The sequence below is a fragment of the Hypanus sabinus genome, unplaced genomic scaffold, assembly GCF_030144855.1.
Source record: "Hypanus sabinus isolate sHypSab1 unplaced genomic scaffold, sHypSab1.hap1 scaffold_976, whole genome shotgun sequence".
NCBI classification, from domain to species: domain Eukaryota; kingdom Metazoa; phylum Chordata; class Chondrichthyes; order Myliobatiformes; family Dasyatidae; genus Hypanus; species Hypanus sabinus.
In genome coordinates, this window is record NW_026781832.1 from 18,012 (window position 1) to 36,548 (window position 18,537).

General features: G+C 48.7%; 1 protein-coding gene across 1 annotated transcript in view; it reads left to right on the forward strand.

Moving 5' to 3' along the window:
• LOC132390591 (oxidized low-density lipoprotein receptor 1-like) overlaps positions 1-18,327 on the forward strand; it is a 33,270-nt gene extending 14,943 nt beyond the window's left edge. The window contains exons 2-4 of the mRNA XM_059963197.1: positions 15,957-16,099; positions 16,798-16,862; positions 17,386-18,327. Of these exons, the coding sequence (XP_059819180.1) occupies positions 15,957-16,099; positions 16,798-16,862; positions 17,386-17,575 (398 nt within the window). The 3' untranslated portion in view covers positions 17,576-18,327. The remainder of the gene's footprint in view (positions 1-15,956; positions 16,100-16,797; positions 16,863-17,385) is intronic.
• The last annotated feature ends 210 nt before the right edge of the window (positions 18,328-18,537 follow it).

The following is an 18,537-nucleotide window of genomic DNA, read 5'->3' on the forward strand; positions in this document are numbered from 1 at the left end:
TCATAGGTGAAGCTTTGCCTCACCTGGAAGGACTGTTTGGGGCCTTGAATGGTGGTAAGGGGGAGGTGTAGGGATAGGTGTAGTACTTGTGCCTGCAGGGATACGTGCCAGGTGGGAGATCTGTGTGGAGGGATGTGTGGTCCAGGCTTTCGCGGAGGGAACGATCCCTGCGAAAGCAGAGAGGGGTAGAGAGGGAAAGGGAGGTCATCATTACTAGTTAACAATTATCTGTGCTGCATCCTGGCTCCCTGAAGCCGTGCCTCTCAGCAACATCCAGGCCAAGACACTGGTAAAGACACTCAGCAAGACTTTTTTTTTCTCACTGGTAGATTTCCCTAAAGATATTCCATCTGACCAGGGCAGTAACATTACTTCAAGAATTTTCCAGCAAATAGTTACCGCCAAAATGCGGAGTCAGTTTTCGTGCGTTCAGAGATGCGATTGCGCAGTGGAAGAAGATAACCCATTGCATCACTTTGTTCCTGATTTTCTCCCCGTTTAGAAAATAGTCCGCACATTCGTTTCTACAACCAATGCGCACGACCATGCATTTTCCAACATTGTATCCCATTTGCCAATGAACATTCTACTCATCTGTCTAAGTACTTCTACATCCTGACTTTTTCCTGAACGCTACCTGCCACACAAACAATCTTCGTAACATCTGCATAATTGGCAGTAATGCCATCTATCTATTATGTAAATAACTTATATACAGCATTAAAACACCGACCCTGCGGAACGTCACCAGTCGCTGGCAGCCAAACAGAAAATAATAATTTTTATTCCAACTCGCTGCCTCCTACCAGACAGCCAAAACTCTAACCATGTTAGCAGCTTTCCAATAATACCATAGGCTCTCAGCTTGGTAAACAGCCTCATGGGTGGCACCTTCTGAAAGGCTTTAAGTCCAAATGTACAACATCCCTCGAATCCATTTTATCCATCCGAAGGGAAACATTCCCTATGGATGTTGTTTGCACCTTCTTCGTGTTGGCCTGAGGGTGTTTGGCCCACTATAGGTCCTCCGAGAAGCTGACAGCCAGGAAACCGACGAATTTCAGTTAAAACCATACAACATCGGAGCAGATTTAGGCCATCGAGTCTGCTCTGCTATTTCCCCATCCCTGATCCATTTCCCTCTCAGCCCCAATCGCCCGTCTGCTCCTGGTCCCCCTTCATGCATTGTCTAATCAGGAACCTATCAACCTCTGCCTGAAACTCATCCAAATGGCTGGGCCTCCCCGGCTGCCTGAGGCATTGAATCCGGCAGATTCACCACGTTCTGGCGAAGGGAATTCCCGCACATCGCCTTTCCACTTTCGGAGTACATTATTCTCAGAGTGTGCCTTTTGACCTGGATTCTTCTAAAATAGGAAACTTTCTCTCCACATCCACCCTCCTGTGACCATTCAATATTCAATAGATTTCGAGTGGCTCAGCCCTCAGTCTTCAGCATGACAGTGGTCCCAGAGCCATCACACACTCCTCATATAATAACCTTCCAATCCGGGAATCATTCTCCCGAAGCTCCTTTGGACCCTCCCCAATGTAAACACACCCCTCGTTCGATAAGAGATTGAAACCTACTCGCAGTACTCCGAAAGTGGCCTCACCGATACTTTAGGAAGCCTTAGAATGACAACATATAAACATTTAACCGTATAACAATTACAGCACAGAAACAAGCCATATCGGCCCTTCTAGTCCGTGCCGAACGCTTACTCTCACCTAGTCCCACCAACCTACACTCAGCCCATAAGCCTCCATTCTGTTCCTGATATATACCCATCCATTTCCCTTTATAAATGACAAAATCGTACCTGCCTCTACCAATTCAAATGGAAGCTCGTTCCACACGGCTGCCACTGACTAAGAATTTCCCCTCGTGATACCCCTAAACTGTTGCCCCTTAACTCTCAACTGATGTCCTCTTGTTTGAATCTCCCCTACTCTCAATGGAAACAGCGTATCCACGTCAAATCTATCCCCCACATAATTTTAAATACCTCTATCAAATCCCCCTCAAACTTCTACGCTAAAGAAAAGGAATACAGACATAACTTGTTCAACCATTCTCTGTAACGTAGGTGCTGAAACTTAGGTAATATTCCAGTAAATCTAGCCTGCGCGATTTCTCTATTTTGCTGATATCTTTCCTATAATTCGGTGACCAGAACCATACATAGTACTCCAATTTTAGCTTCACCAATGCCTTGTACAATTTTAACATTACATCCCAACTCCGATACTCGATGCTCTGATTTATAAAGGGCAGCATACCAACAGCTTTCTTCACCACACTATCCACATGAGATTCAACCTTCAGCGAACTATGCTCCATTATTCATAATTCACTCTGTTCTACTACATTCTTCAACGCCCTAGCATTTATCATGTAGTTCTTATTTTGATTATTCATAATACAATGTAACACCTCACACTTATCAGCATTAAACTCCATCTGTCATCTTTCTGCACACTCTACTAAGTGGCCTGAATCTCTCTGCAAGCTTTGAAAACCTACTTCATTATCTACAACGACACCTATCTTAGTTTCATCTGCATACATACTAATCCAATTTACCACCCCATATATCCAGATCATTAATGTATATGTCAAATTACATTGGACCCAGTACAGATCCCTGAGGCACATGAATCTGCATGTGAAACATTTATGAAAACTACACGAGTTCTGCCTAATCCCTCTGCACCGCAGATTTATTTTTTAAATTTTCTGTCAATCAAGAAAACAGTTTACGTTGTTTTTTGAATTGCAAGACCATGCAATTCCCAACATTGTATTCTAACTGCCATGTCCATTCTCATTCTCCTAATGTGTCTGAGCCCTTTACCAGCCCCTTGTTTTTTTCACACAACCTGTTGCTCGGTAACGTCGCTGCAGACTGTGGTTTCCGGATGGGGGAGCCTAACATCCTGTTGCAGAGCATCGGGCACCAGCCCAGGATTTGGAGTCGGTGATTAAAACTGGGAGCACGTGCGCGCTGAATATTCCACATCCTGTCACGCGCACTCATAGTAACCGGGACAGAATTCCAGACAACTGGGATTGTGGAGTGCTGGGGATCGCTGAGAGGGGAGAGTTCAGGAGGGAGGGGGAGGGCTAGTTCTCATTTTGACTTGGGTAGTGCTGGATGCTATTGTGCGGATTTGGCGGGGGATAGCTGCAGAGGAACTAAACAATGTCTGAACCGTGAGTGTGTGAATGGAAGGGGAAGAGTGAATTCACTCTGTGTCTGTACCAGAAAGAGTGTGATGGGACAGTGTCGAGGAAGCTTCACGTGTCTGAGCCCGAGAGTGTGTGATGGGACCGTGTGGAGGGGGCTTCACTCTGTTTCTGACCCTGGTAGTGTGTGATGGGACGGTGTGGAGGGAGCTTCACTCTGTGTCTGACATTGGGAGTTTGTGATGGGAAAGTGTGGAGTGAGTTCCACTCTGTGATATTGGGAATATGTGAATGGATGTATGGGGCGGGGGGTGGATCCTCGCTCCGTGTGTGCCTGATGGATTCTTATAATTTTGGCGCTGGGACAGCCTGTAAACAGAGATCAGGAGCGGAACAAATATATGCATCACAAAGCACTAGACAACCTCTAAACAGAGATCTGATGCGGGACACCATATGCTTTACAAAGCAGTGCCTCGCGTCTTTCTCACAACAAACAATCGGTGAAGTGGATTATTTCCCACGGACGGGCAAAAAAAAACAAAAAAAAAAAACGGATAGGGGCTATTGTTGGTGGGTTTGTTTTCAATGTGTTTATTGTTTCCTTCTGTACAATTAAACCGTTAGAACAGTAGACATGTCTAGCAGGAGAGTTGAATGCTCCTCTTGCAGGACGGGGGACGCCAGAGAGACCTCCAGTGTCTCTGACAACTTCACCCGAGAGAAGTGCATCCAGCTTCAGCTTCTAACCCTCGGGGTTAAAGAGTTGGAACTGGGACCGGATGGGCTCACGATCATTCGGGAAACTGAGGGGGTGATAAGGAGGAAGTTAGACCCAAGGTTCAAAGGAAACTGTGTGACAGTGAGGAAGATGAAAAGGGTTAAACAACCAGGTCCAGTTTACACGCCCTCCTGTGGCCAAACAGCTCAATAACAGATATACTACTTTGTATACATCTGGGTGGGGGAGAGGGTTGCAAATGATTGGGTAGGTGCAAGTCTGACAAATGACGTCTCTGAGGTTGGTTCTGTAGTTCAGAAGGGAAGGGGGCGAATGAGATAAGATCAGCTGCGGTGATAAGGGATTCACTTCATGGGACAGAAAAGAAGTTCTGTGGGTTCATTTGACTGCCACTGAAATCCGCAGACGACCAGAACTGAGCTTGCCATCTGCCGAGCGAACGCTTGGGGGCAGCACATACTCCTGCCTGGAAGCCACGCCACACTGCACCACGCTGCTCAGCTCCTTCATTTTCTCTGCCACGAGCAACTCTCTCAGTTTACAAATGAACTGGACTGGAACGAATATCCCAGCTGGAAGTTTTCATTGAGGAGGGGGAATGAAACGCTTTAAACTAGAGATGCAGAGGGATGAAAAGCAGTATGCCAAACTGAGAGTAGAGTGGCTTTTGGGACAGATGTTGTTACCATCTCCGGCCAAGTCAGGAAGCAAAAGGTTAAGAGTGATGGTTCTCCTGTTATAAGCTGCGACGTTTCCATGAAGGTCGTATTGTACGAAATACGAAGTACGAAATTAAGGGGCAAAAGTTTAAGGGTAACACGAGGTGGAACTTCTTTACACATAGTGGTAGCTGTGTGGAAGGAGTTTCCAGTAGAAGTGGTAGAGGCAGGTTCGGTATTGTTATTTAAAGTAAAATTGGATAGGTATATGGACAAGAAAGGAATGCATGTTTATGGGCTTAGTGTAGGTAGGTTGGACTAGGTGAGAGTAATCATTCGGCACAGACTAGAAGGGCCAAGATGGCCTCTTTCCGTGCTGTAATTGTTATATTGTTATGTGGAAATGCAGATGCGCTCAGGGCGGGGATGAACGACATGAATTGTGATATTGTAGACACTAAAGAGACGAGGTTGGAGGACGGGAAGGATTCCGGCTTTCGGGTGCATTAGTCGTGATGAAGCGGAAAGAATTCAAGGGCGATGGGCGGCTTTACTGATCATATTCGATTCATTGACAAACACAGGGAAAGAGTAATTCAAGGGGCTCTTTGCAAGGGATCTGGGTGTGCGAGGAATGCAGGGAGATCAAGTCGTCAAGGCAGTTTAAGTTTATTGTAATTTCGACCATAACTGCTGGTACAGTGCATAGTAAAAATGAGACAACGTTTTACAGGGCCATGGTGTTACATGACACAGTACACGAACTAGACTGAACTACTTAAAAAAAAAACAACAACAGAGAGAGAAAAAATACAACACAACAACTACACTAGACTACAGTCCTACCGAGGATTGCACGAAGTGCACAAAACAGTGCAGGCATTACAATAAGTAATAAGCAGGACAATAGGGCAAGGTGTCTTGTCAGGCCAGGCACTGGGTATTGAAGCGTCTGATAGCTTGTGGGAAGAAACTGTTACGTAGTCTGATCGTGAGAACCCGGATGCTTCCGTGGCTTTTCCCAGAAGTTGACGTGTCCCAGATGGAGGGTGCGTAGGCAGACGTGATTTACATTAACAGATATATCACAGCTTTGCGGGCTGATTAGTCCGTTCTGTTAGGTGATTCACGTTCTCTGTTCAGAGTGATTTGAGCCCAAGACGTGGGAAGAGCACGGTGTGGGGTAGATCAAGGTCTTTGACGATAGATAGTGAAACTCAGGGAACGACTACTTCACAGACGGCATAGGCAGTGAACGAGCCACACGACCCTCAACGTGACAGCGACTTCTCTTGCCGTGACAAGAGTGCGCCCCTTATCGACGCCCAGCAGCGTGACACCGTCATATTTCCTCACCGTCTCCGTAATCCACTCCAGATTCCCTACGAGTTCCCGCCAGAAAGACACTTTCCTGCACTCGTTCCCGGCTCTGTCACACACTGCCTCCTCTACGCCCCTCAAGTCTCTGTCACCCCTTTCCCTTGCAATCTGCCCCGTCTGTGTGACCTATTCCCTCCCTTGCACATTTCCCCGCTTCCGTCATAACAACTGCCGGACGACTCTCCCGTCTCCATGACACACAGCATTCCCTACAGGCCTCCACATCTCAGTCGCTTCTCCCCACTGTCCAGTCTCTCTCTTGGTTTTCACAGGTAATTGGGGGAGAATGGGATCGGGTTTACGGCAGCCCCCCTTCAGAGGTTATCAGATATTTCGCCCCTGGGCATCTGCAGAACATTGAATGGACAGCCAGGTCGTGTTGATCCACACCACTTGCTCCAGTGGCTGCAATAACACCGCCATTTCCCTGGACACGACTCTCCGCCCCTTCCTTCCTCTTCCCTCAGCCCGCCACCCGGTCACAAACGCAAACACCATCTCGAGAGACACACACAATCCGAGACTATCGGGACGCTGTAGTGCTGTGTCTTGGTCAGTAGGGCGGGTGTTGATGGAGGGAGGGAGCTTCGTACTCCGGTATAATATGGTGCGATCCTCGGGGGGTACTTTACATTTCTGACCCCGGGAGCGAGTGAATGGAAGGACTTTCAAGGGGAGGTGTTTACTCGGAGGAGGGTGTGGGCTCACTCATTCCGGGTGTGTTTGGGCTTTGCCCTGGGGTCGTGGCTTCTCGCGGACTGAAGGCCTGGAGCCCCGGTGATGAGCAGGAACAGACCAACGCCCAAACCAGGAACCAATGGTGGATGCATCTCTCCCGGAAAATACAAGCTCTGTATGAGTGACACTAATCCCTCCGACACACCCTCCTGCCCTCAATCTTCTCCCTTCCATTCATTTTCTCTTTTTCCTCCTATTTATCATCTTTTTCACATCCTTCGTCTATATTTCTCTCCTCCATCCCTCTCCACGCGTCTCTCTGTACTCTGGGTAGCGCTCCCTCTCCCCCTCCCTCTACCCTCCTTCTCCACTCTGCCTCCTGTCATTCCGGCTCTCTATCCCACTCTCTTTCTCCCGTTCACCGCCCCTTTACTCTCTCTTTCCCAATCTCTCGCCGAAGCTCCTCACTATTCTCTACATCCCTCCTCCCTACTCCTGTTTTCCCATTTCCGTCACCCTTACCTTCCATCTCTCTTCACACACTCCCCCTGCTCTCAGCCCTCTAACTTCTGTACACTCCCTCTACCTCTCCGCTGATCCCTAATCTTCACCTTTGTTATCTCCCCCCTCTTTCTCCCCTCTCTCAATGTTCTCCCAACACCCACCACTCTAATCTCTCTGCCAGCCTGCCCTTCCTCCCCCTGCTCTCGGTTCCTCTCTTTATCAGCTGTCCATCTGGTGTTTGCTGGTGTCGGTTTGACCGCCTGCTGATCACGGGCTTCCTCTGACAACGGTCGTTTTCAGCTCAGAGACGCAGAGCCCTGAACAATATGGACGAAGGCAGGACTTATGTGAATGTGAAGTTAGCAAAAACGTGACCAGAGTCTCCTTCCAACGGTGAGTGGGTCAGAAAAATGGAGGGAGAGTGCTCCATTCTGTGCTTGATCCCGGGTGTGTGTGATCGGACGGGGGGCGGGAGCTTCACTGACTCTCACTGTTCTGTCCCCAGCCCAACCTAATGTATCGTACGTGGAACTTAAACTCAGGACCCTCTCTGTTCCCCGGGTCCGGACAGGTGGAGGTCAGTTTCATCTCGGTCAGTTTGGCTGTGTTCAGCTGATGTGTTCGTTCCTGTCGGACATCTCAGTAGAAACACACAATTAACCCAAACGATTAGTCAGAGGGAACCCACGAACCCATCACGTTCACTGTTCTGTCCCCAGCTGAACGGATGGGAGAGGCGATGATGGGGGAACTCTGTTGGAGGGTTGGTGAGGAGCCTGCACTCGGGGCAGCGGAGTGGAGACAACGCCAGGGAGGGACGGTATAGAGGGAGAGCTAAGGAATAGTATGAAGAGAGCGTGTTGTGGGAGGTGTCGATGAAGAGAGAATGCCATCGGCAGGGCAGGGTGGAGGTTGTACCGTAGGAGGGATATTGAGAAGGGAGTATTGAGAAAGGGGCGCTATAAGGATGGGCAGAGGGTAGATAATACCGAGGGTGGACTGATGAGGATAGAGGACGGTGGGAGAGACGCTGTATGAAATTTTACCCTAATACTACACTTTTTTACCTCATTCTCTATTTTTTCTCTCCATCTCCAACTGCCTCTTACCCCGCCCCTCTCCCTCTCTTTCCTACTACCCTCTCTCTCTTTCCTTTCTCCTCCCTCTCTCTGTCTTTCATCCTCTCTTCCGACTTTCGCTCACACCTTCTGTCCCTCTTCTCCCCATCTCTCTGGAATTTCACCTCACTCACTCTTGCCCCCCTCCATCCCACAACCCTTTTCACCCCTTTCTTTCCCTCATTTAAATCTTTCTCCCCACTCTGCCCTCCATTCTCTGTCAATCACTCACTGCTCAAGCGCTCTACCGTCTTCCTTCTATCACCACCCCTCCCCCTTTCACTTCCCGTGCACTCTTACCCATTCTGTCCGCACACCCTTTCCTTCCTCTTACCCTTTCTCTATCTCAATGTTCATACCCTCTCTCTGCGCCCCTAATTTCCAACTCATCCCCCACTCCACACACTCTCAGACGGGAAGTAGGGAGGGGAAGATGAAGCGAACTTCAGTGAAAGGGGCTTCGGGTTTTTGTCTCATTGGGTTCTGCGTCACTCCAGGGCCCAGATGCCAAACACAACACCAACGGCCACACAACGGCTCAAAACCCTCAAAGATAGCAAGCAAATGCAGAATATCAGAAAAATGCATTCATGCGTTATAAATGGATTTCATATGTTATTTCATATGTATTCCAGGCTGAGGGAGAGTTGAAACAGGTCTGTATCATGACGAGAGACAGAGATAGACCAGGCAATTGGGGCACTTCTCCTCCAGAGAGAAAAGTTTTATATCATGGAGTGGAAGGGCAACGGGACTTTCTTTTCAGGAGAGGTGAGGGGCGAGGTTTTGTTTACACAGAGAGCGTGGGTGACTGGAATGTACAGTCAGGGTTGGTGCTTGAGGCAAATCGATAGAGGCGTTTAATCGGCTCTTTGTCATGCACGTGGGTGTACAGGGGTTGGAGAAAGATGAACAGTGCATGAGGAAAAGAGAGTGATTTGAAGACAGAGGATGGGAAGTACAGAGCGCAGTAGATCAGGGAATATGTCGATGGATTGACAAAGTAAAGGAACGATTTTTCCACAGACGGTACGGGCAGTAAACGACCCACAAGGAGAGACCGATCAGACCCAAACACATGGCTAATCTGCGTTTTAACAGCGATCCTCATCATCACGGGTATCGGCTGGAGGATTCATGGTGAGTTTCACACCGGTCGGAACAACCAAACCGCAGAGAATAGGAATGGCCACTGTAACAGCTACATATCCCCAACATTACTCCGAAATACCCTTCACTGTGATGCCAAGACACCGCTCACTGTGGTACTGACGGGTTTCTCAGCATGACTCACCCCTCACCGTGATACCCACACAACCCTCAACATGATACCGATTCATCCCTCAACCTGTTGCCTACACACAACCTAATGAAATAATGATTCAACATAACACTGACACGCCTCTCGACGTGGTGCCGAAGCGTCGCTCACTGTGACGTGCACACATCACTCACCGTGACGCAGACACGTCCATCTCTTTGAAGCAGACTCATCTCTAATCAAACAGCAAAAACAGCTCCACCGGAGCACCGACATAACTCTCACCATCACAAATACACATCACTCAACGTGACACCGACAAGCCCCTCAGAGCGTCATCCACACAGACCGCACCGTGACAATAACACTAAACTTACTGTGACAGTGACACATCCACCGTGTCCACAACAGGTCATTCCCTGTGACACACCCCTCACCGAGATATCGACGTTTTTCCTAATGTAACACCAATTCACCAAATACTATGACACAGACGTGTCTATCACTGCAACACCGTCAAACCTCGCACTGTGACTCCGACACATCTCTCACCGTGACATAAAGATACTCCGCGATGTGACCCGGTACACCTCTCATATGGATCCGGAAACACATTTCACAATGACAGCTACGCGTCTCTCACTGAAACACCGACTCGGTGTGACAGGGAATCAACTCTCACCGCCATAATGACGCAGCCCTCACCGTGTCACCAACAAAAACTTCGCTGGTAACCTGATATACCCCGCAGCTTGTCCCAGACACGTACCTCACGGTGGTGCCGACGCTCCTCATTGTGCCACCAGCACCCTACACCGTGACATTGACACACCACTCTCCGTGACCCGCTCAGTAGCGTGACGCTGACACACTATAAACGCCAGACGTCCTTCACCATCCCAGAGCATCTCTGACAGAAGCTACAAACTCCTTTGGGAAGTATAGCACGAGATGAACAGGACCCAGCGCCAATGTCCACTATCAGTCCATGAGTTAAACTCAACTTTGATTCAACTTTGAGGAATTTACTCACACGTCCCCTTGACATAGGCAAAACCCCTTACCGTGATACCGACACTTAAATTCACAATGACACCGACATAGTCCTCTCCATCACACGGACTCACACCTCAGCGTGACAATATTCCACACAGCGAGGTCATGACATGCCTCTCACAGTGATACAGACACACTCCTCTCAATGAGACCAGCACCCACACAGCATGCAGATACTCCACACACCGGAACTCTACCAGACCCGCCTCTCTTGACATTTCTCTCGTCGTGACGTTGAGATAAACTTCATTGTGTCCCGGTACACCTCTCTCCGGGGCACAGAAACTCCTATCACTGTGACACCGACACGTTCCTCACAGCAACTCGGACATATCCAGCCCTGAGACAGGGAATCGTTCATCACAACGATACTGACACAGACCCCATTGTAGCAACAGCATAACCTTCACCAGGGCATTGATAGCCCCTCAGAGTGACACAGACACGCCCCTCATGTTTCCGATGAAGCCTCTCACTGTGACACCCTTCACCGTGACACCGACAGAACACTCTCTGCGACCTGTTAGGTAGCGTGACGCTGACTCACGTGTCACTGGAAACGCTAAACATCCTTCACCGTCTCTCTCAGTATCACAGCTTCGTCAGTCGAACGAAACTTGCAACCGAAACTCTGCTCTGTCCGATCTTAAACGAATGCACAGCGATCTCCGTCACCAGTTCACTGAGATGGAAACGAAGTACAGATCTGTCAACGAAACCAAGGCTCAAATCTGTGGATTGTTGACCAGCAGAAAAGGTGAGACAACATCTCCCTCTTTCACCCGCTCCTCGTCACAGGGCAGGCATGGAGACAGGAAGCGTCACTTTGTGCTTGACATCGGGAGTGTGTGAAGAGTTTGACATCAGTGGTGGGTAAATTAACAGTTTGACATCAGTGGTGGGTAAATTATTGGAAAGTATTAATAAATATCTGGATAGACAGGATCTGAATAGGAGTAGCCAACATGGATTTGTGCGTGGAAGTTTATGTTTGACAAAACTTATTGAATTTTTTGAAGAGGTTACGAGGAATGTTGACGAGGGTAAGGCAGTGGATGTAGTCTATATGGACTTCAGCAAAGCCTTTGATAAAGTTCCACATGGAAGGTTAGTTAAGACGGTTCAGTCGTTAGGTATTAATGCTGGAGTAATACAATGGATTCAACAGTGGCTAGGTGGGAGATGCCAGAGAGTAATGGTAGATAATTGTTTATCGGGATGGAGGCCGGTGATTAGCGGGGTGCCTCAGGGATCTGTTTTGGGCCCAATGTTGTTTGTAATATACATAAATGATCTGGATGATGGGATGGTAAATTGGATTAGTAAGTATGCCGATGATACTAAGGTAGGAGGTGTTGTGGATAATGAGGTGGGTTTTCAAAGCTTGCAGGGAGATTTATGCCGGTGCGAAGAATGTGCTGAACGTTGGCAGATGGAGTTTAATGCTGAGAACTGTGAGGTTCTACATTTTAGCAGGGATAATCTAAATAGAACATACAGGGTAAATGGTAGTGCATTGAGGAATGCAGAGGAACAGAGAGATCTAGGAATAACAGTGCATAGTTCCCTGAAGGTGGAGTCTCATGTAGATAGGGTGGTGAAGAAGGCTTTTGGAACGCTGGCCTTTATAAATCAAAGCATTGAGTACAGAAGTTGGAATGTAATGTTAAAATTGTACAAGGCATTGTTAAGGCCAAATTTAGAATATTGTGTGCAGTTCTGGTCACCGAATTATAGGAAAGATATCAATAAATTAGCGAGGGTGTAGAGCCGATTTACTAGGATGTTACCTGGGATTCAGCACTTAGATTACAGAGTAAGGTTGAACAAGTTAGGTCTCTATTCATTGGAGCGTAGAGGTTTGAGGGGGGATTTGATCGAGGTATTTAAATTTTTTAGAGGGATAGATAGAGTTGACGTGAATAGGCTGTTTCCATTGAGAATAGGGGAGATTCAAACGAGAGGACATGATTTGAGAGTTAGGGGCAGAAGTTTAAGGGAAACACGAGGGGGTATTTCTTTACTCAGAGAGTGATAGCTGTGAGAAATGAGCTTCCTGTAGAAGTAGTAGAGGCCAGTTCAGTTGTGTCATTTAAGGTAAAATTGGATAGGTATATGGACAGGTAAGGAGTGGAAGGTTATGGGCTGAGTGCGGGTAGGTGGGACAAGGCGAGATTAAGAGTTCGGCACGGACTAGGAGGGCCGAGATGGCCTGTTTCCGTGCTGTGATTGTTATATGGTTATATGTTCTGGAGTGTGATTCACTCTTGTGTTTGACCTGCTGAGTGTGTGATGGGGCTGCGTGGAGGAAGTTTCACTCTATCACTGAATCCAGGAGAGTGTGATGGGACGTTGTGGATGTGGATTCATTCTGTGTCTGACCACGGAATTGTGAGACGTAACATTACAGCTTCACTCGATGTTCCACTCCGGGAATGTCTGATGGAAGAGTATGGATCCCTCTTCACTCTGTTGTGTGACAGCGGGATTGTGTGATGGGGCAGTGTACAGAGAGATTCACTGCATGCCTGACTTGAAAATGTGTTATGTCACCGTGGAGAGAAAGTTTCCCTCTGAATTCGGAAGTGTGTGATGGGACCGTGCAGCGGGGGCTTCGCTCTGTGTCTGAACCCAGGAGTGAGTTATGGGACGTTGCAGAAGGGGCTTCACTCAGTGTTTGATCTCGTGAGTGTGTGTTGAGACGGCGTGGATGGAGTTTGGATTAAAAAAAAAGGCTTAAAGGAAGAAAGCAGAGTGCAGTTGTGGAAGGAAAGTATTCTGCCTGGAGGTCGGTGACGAGTGCAGTGCCGCAGGGATCTGTGCTTGGACCCCTGCCGTTTGTGATATATATAAATGACGTGGATGTAGTGGTGGAAAGATGGGTGAGCAAGTTTGTGGATGGCACGATGGTTGGAGGAGTTGTGGATGGAGCAGCAGGTGGTCGAATGTTACAAGAGGATACCGACAGTCTGCAGAGCTGGCCATAAAAATGGCAGATGGAGTTCAATCCGGACAAGTGTGAGGTGATGCATTTTGGAAGGACAAACCAGAAGACTGAGTACAGGATTAATGGTCAGTTACATAAGCGTGTGCATGAACAAATGGACCCCTGGGTTCAAATCCATACATTCCTCAAGGTCGCTGCGCAGGATGATAGGGTAGTTAAGAAGGCCTGTGGGATGCCAGGCTTCATTAACAGGGGGATTGAGTTCAAGAGTAGAGAGGTCATGTTGCAACTCTACAAATCTCTGGTGTGACCGCACTTAGAGTATTGTGTTCAATTCTGGTCACCGCATTATAGGAAGGATGTGAAAGCTATGGACAGGGTGCAGACGAGATTTACCAGGATGTTGCCTGATTGGAGAAAAAGTCATATGAAGCAAGGTTAGCAGAGCTGGGACTTTTCTTTTTGGAGCGCAGAAGAATTAGTGGGGAGTTGATAGAGGTCTACAAGATTATAAGAGGCCTACCGGCTCCCCCGGGCGCCAATAGAAAAAAAAACACCAGAGAGCGTAGGTTCATAATTAAGGGAGGGCAGTTTAGGGGAGACATCAGAGGTAAGTTTTTTACACAGAGGGTTGTGATTGCCTGCAATGACTTGCCAGGGATGGTGGTGGAGGCTAAAACATTAGGGGTATTTAAGAGCCTCTTGGATGAAATAAAAATGGAGGGTTATGGGGTAGTGGTGGTTTAGTATATTTTTAACGATTTTGTGGGTCAGCACGACATGGAGGGCTGAAGGGCCTGTACTGTGCTGTTGTGTTCTATGGTTTTACGGTTCTATGCAGTAACATGGAGAAACTGACCCCGGAGTAGTGTGACTAGACGTCGTGCAGGAAATTCCGCGACACGTCTGAACGCTGGAATGTGTGATGAGGCCACGGCGAAAGAGATTCACTCTGTGTCTGATCCAGGCAGTGCGTGACGAGACTTTGTAGAGGGAGAAAACTATGTGGCTCACTCCGGGAGTGTGTGATCGGACGGTGTGCAGGGAACTTAAAGCTATGTCTCACCCCGTGTGTGTTTGATGGGACGCTGTGTTCGACCCAGTTGCGTGTGATGAAAAGCTACTGCGGGATGTGGGGTGTGAGTGAACGTCTTTGGTCCGGGGGGCGTTATGTGTGTGTCTGCCAAGGGGAACGGTGACGCGTGCCTGGATGGTTTTCCGCTCTGCGTCAGATATCTCTGTGATAGGCCGGTGCGGAGGGAATTTCTCTAGTTTACTGACCCCTGTGATGTCATCGGGCGGAAGGAGCATCATACTATGGCTGACAACGGGAGCGAGCGGCGGGATGAAGTAGAGAGTGTTTAATTTCCTATCTGTCGACGGGAGTTTGTATTGGGGAATGTATGGAGGAAGATTCACTCTGTTTTTGTCCGCAAGACCGTGTGATGGGAGAGTGTGCAGGGCTCTTCACTCCATGTCTGACCCAATGAGTGTGCAATAGTGTGGATTAAGGTTAGGGTCGTGGTGATGGGATAGTGGGGAAGGAGCATCACTCTATGTCTGACACCGGGAGAATGTGATGGGACCGTGAGACAAGAGCTTCATTCTTCGTTTGTGCCCGAGAGTGTGTGACGGGACATTGTGTGCAGAAACCAAACTTATCTCTGACCCGTCAGGAAGTGTGTGATTGAATGGTCAGCAGTGACTTTCACTCGATAACTGATGGGACGGTGCCGAGGTAATTTTCATTGCATGTCTGCTCTCGGGAATGTGTGATGGAACGGTGTGGCGGGAGATTCACTCTGTCTGATCCCGCGAGGGTGTGATGAGACGGTGCGGATGGTGCACACTGTTTATCACCCTGATCGTGTGTCATGAGAGAGTGAGAAAGAGCTTCACTACATGTTTTTCTTCGTTTGTCCGTAATCGGAAGGTCCTGAAGGGTCTGCCTTGTGTCTGATCCCTGGAGTGTTCGATTTGACACTGTGACAGTGGCTTAACTCTGTTTCTCACTCTGGGAATGAGTGCTGGGACGGTGCGGAGGGAGATTCACTCTGTGTCTGACCCCGGTAGTGTGTGATGACAAAGTGTGGAGGGAGGTTCACTCTGTATCTGTTCGCAAGAGCGCGTGGTTTGAAAGTGAACAGCTTGCAGTATGAACCCATGTGTAATCCGATTGTGGAGAGAAAGAGGGAGAGAGAGAAAGAAAGAGAGAGAGAGAGAGAGAGAGAGAGAGAGAGAGAGAGAGAGAGAGAGAGAGAGAGAGAGAGAGAGAGGGGGGGGGGGAGAGAGCTTAACTCTCTGTCTGACCCCGTGAGTGTGTGATGGGACGTTGTGGAGGGCGTTTTTTTTTTTCTGATCCCAGCCGGTCCAACTGGTGTTATTGACGAAGATTCACTGTCTTTTGCTCTTGATTTGTAGAGCTGACGTGTCCTCAGAACTGGATCGAAAACGAAAATCGGTGTTATATCATATCCTCCTTACAGAAATCTTATGATGGAGCGAGGGAACATTGTGCAAACTTTGATGCAAAGCTCCTCGAAATAAATTCAAATGAGGAACAGGTAAGTGATTCCCGGGGTCGATTATAGATTGAATCATTCCAGACCCTCCCATCACACTCTCCCGAGGTCAGTCACAGGGTGAATCTCCCTCAACACCGTCCCATCAGACACTCCCGGGTCAGGCACCGAGTGAACCTCCCTCCACACCTTTCCATCACTTTCTCCCGGGGTCAGACACAGAGTGATTATTGCTCTATCCGGTCCCATCACACACTCCCGGGTTCAGACACAGAGTGATTATTGCTCTATCCGGTCCCATCACACACTCCCGGGTTCAAACACAGACTGAATCTCCCTCCACACTGTCCCATCTCATACTCCCGTGGTCAGACACAGAGTTAATCTCCCTCCACACCGACCCATCACACACGCCCGGGGTCAGACACAGAGGGAATCTCCCTCCACACCGTCCCATCACACAGTCCCGAGGTCAGACACAAAGTGAATCTCCCTCCACACCGTCCTATCACTCACTCCTGAGGTCAGACACAGAGTGAATCTCCCTCCACACCGTCCCATCACACACTCCCGGGGTCAGACACCGAGTTAATCTCCCTCCACACCGTCCCATCACACACTCCCGGGGTCAGACACAGAGTGCTGCTCCCCCTCTCTCTAGAGCAACATTCTTCATTCTCCCAGATTCAGGTATTAAGACAGGCTCATTCTTAACATTAATTAAATGTTTAATTTCGCAGAATGTTGTTTCCAACGCTCTCGTTCATCAACACAGAACGTACTGGATTGGAAAATGCGCACACGGGTGAGATTCGGATTCTTACTGGCCTGTGGCTTGGGACCGGGTCAGTGGGATTCGTTTGGAGACACACTGGGTCTGTGGGAAGTGAGGGGCTGTCAGTCGTAGATCAGATTCTGACCAGGGCTGTGGGGTGGAGTGTGGGGCAGTGGCGTTAGTTTGCGGTACAATACGGTTCTGTAGGGATATAGTGGGTCAGGGGGTTTAATTTGGCGACCCACACGGTGCTGTATTAAAATTGCGATGCAGTGGCGTTAGTTTGAGGAACGATACGGTTCTGTGGGGATGTAGTGGGTCATGGGGTTTAGTTTGACAACCGACACGGGGCTGTGCAGAAAGCGCGATGCAGTGGCGTTCGTGTGAGGAACGATACGGATCTGTGGGGATATAGTGGGTCAGGGGGATTAGTTTGAAGACCGACACGGGGCTGTGTGGAAAGTGCGATGCAGTGGGATTAGATCGGTGTCTGTCTCGGTGTCCCCCTGGAGCTGTTTTGACTCTGTTGAAGTTGTCTACCCTTCTTTGATAGGGAAGCGGCTTCTAGTCTTATGTACAAGCATGGCACGGCAACGTCCATCTGCGGTAACTGCGACTCGGACCCATGGCGGGACTATTGCAATGGTCAACACCATCTCATCTGCGAGAAGTCTGAACATTTGTTCAAGGATATTCCCAAAAAGATCCAGGATCTCTGCCAACAGTCCCTCGGGTCCACGTGAATCACATTACAATCCGTTTTTCTCTCCCGTCTATCTTCTCCACTCTTATCCTCATCCTCACATTACCTCTACACCCACTCTGTCCCTCCCCCAACCATTCTCCTCCACAACTCACATCCCCTTCCCCCCAACACTCTCCTACATTCCTCTTTCCCCATCAATCTCCTTCTTTCTCGCCATCATTCCCACTCTTCTCTCCCTTTGCACAGTTCACCTCACCGCCTTTTCTGTTACCTCTCTCCCTCCTCTCCACCCTTTCTCACCTGACTCCTGTGCACTTTGCTTCACAGATTACCCACCCTCGGGTAACCGACTGTGCGCATTCACTCTATCTACGCCCCTCGGGGTTTAACATTCCTCTATAATGTCACCCGTGCTCCCCAAAGAATCAATTCCTCACGCCAGCCCGGTCTCCACAACTCTGCCACTCGAATCCCAGCAACATCCTCGTAAATCTTCCTCTGCTCCCTTTCTATCTCATCTTTCCTGCAGCAGGGCGACCAGAACCGAACACAGTACTCCGAGTGTGGCCTCACCGATGTCCTGTACAACTGCAATGTGACCTCCCGACTCCTGTACTCAGTGAAGACCAGCGTGACACATGTCCTGTCTATCTGTATCGCGTGTTTGCCACCGGAATCACCATCTGATTTATTGTCTGTGACTTATACCACCCGAGAGTTGATCATTTGTACAATCAGTACTGCGCAAATATGTAAATTTAATGTAAGATCCAAAAATTAATAAATACAGCAGGGATTATCGAGGATGCTAATGGATTCAGGAAGCGTTTAGTAATCTGATGGTGGAAGGGGAGTAACTTGTTTTAAATCGTTGAGTGAGTGTCGTCGGCTCCTGTACCTCCTTCACGATGGTAGGAATGATGACCGATTATTTCCGGGAGGTGAGGGTCCACAGTAATGGATGCGGTCCCTCTTGAATATGTCCTCGATGGAGGGCAG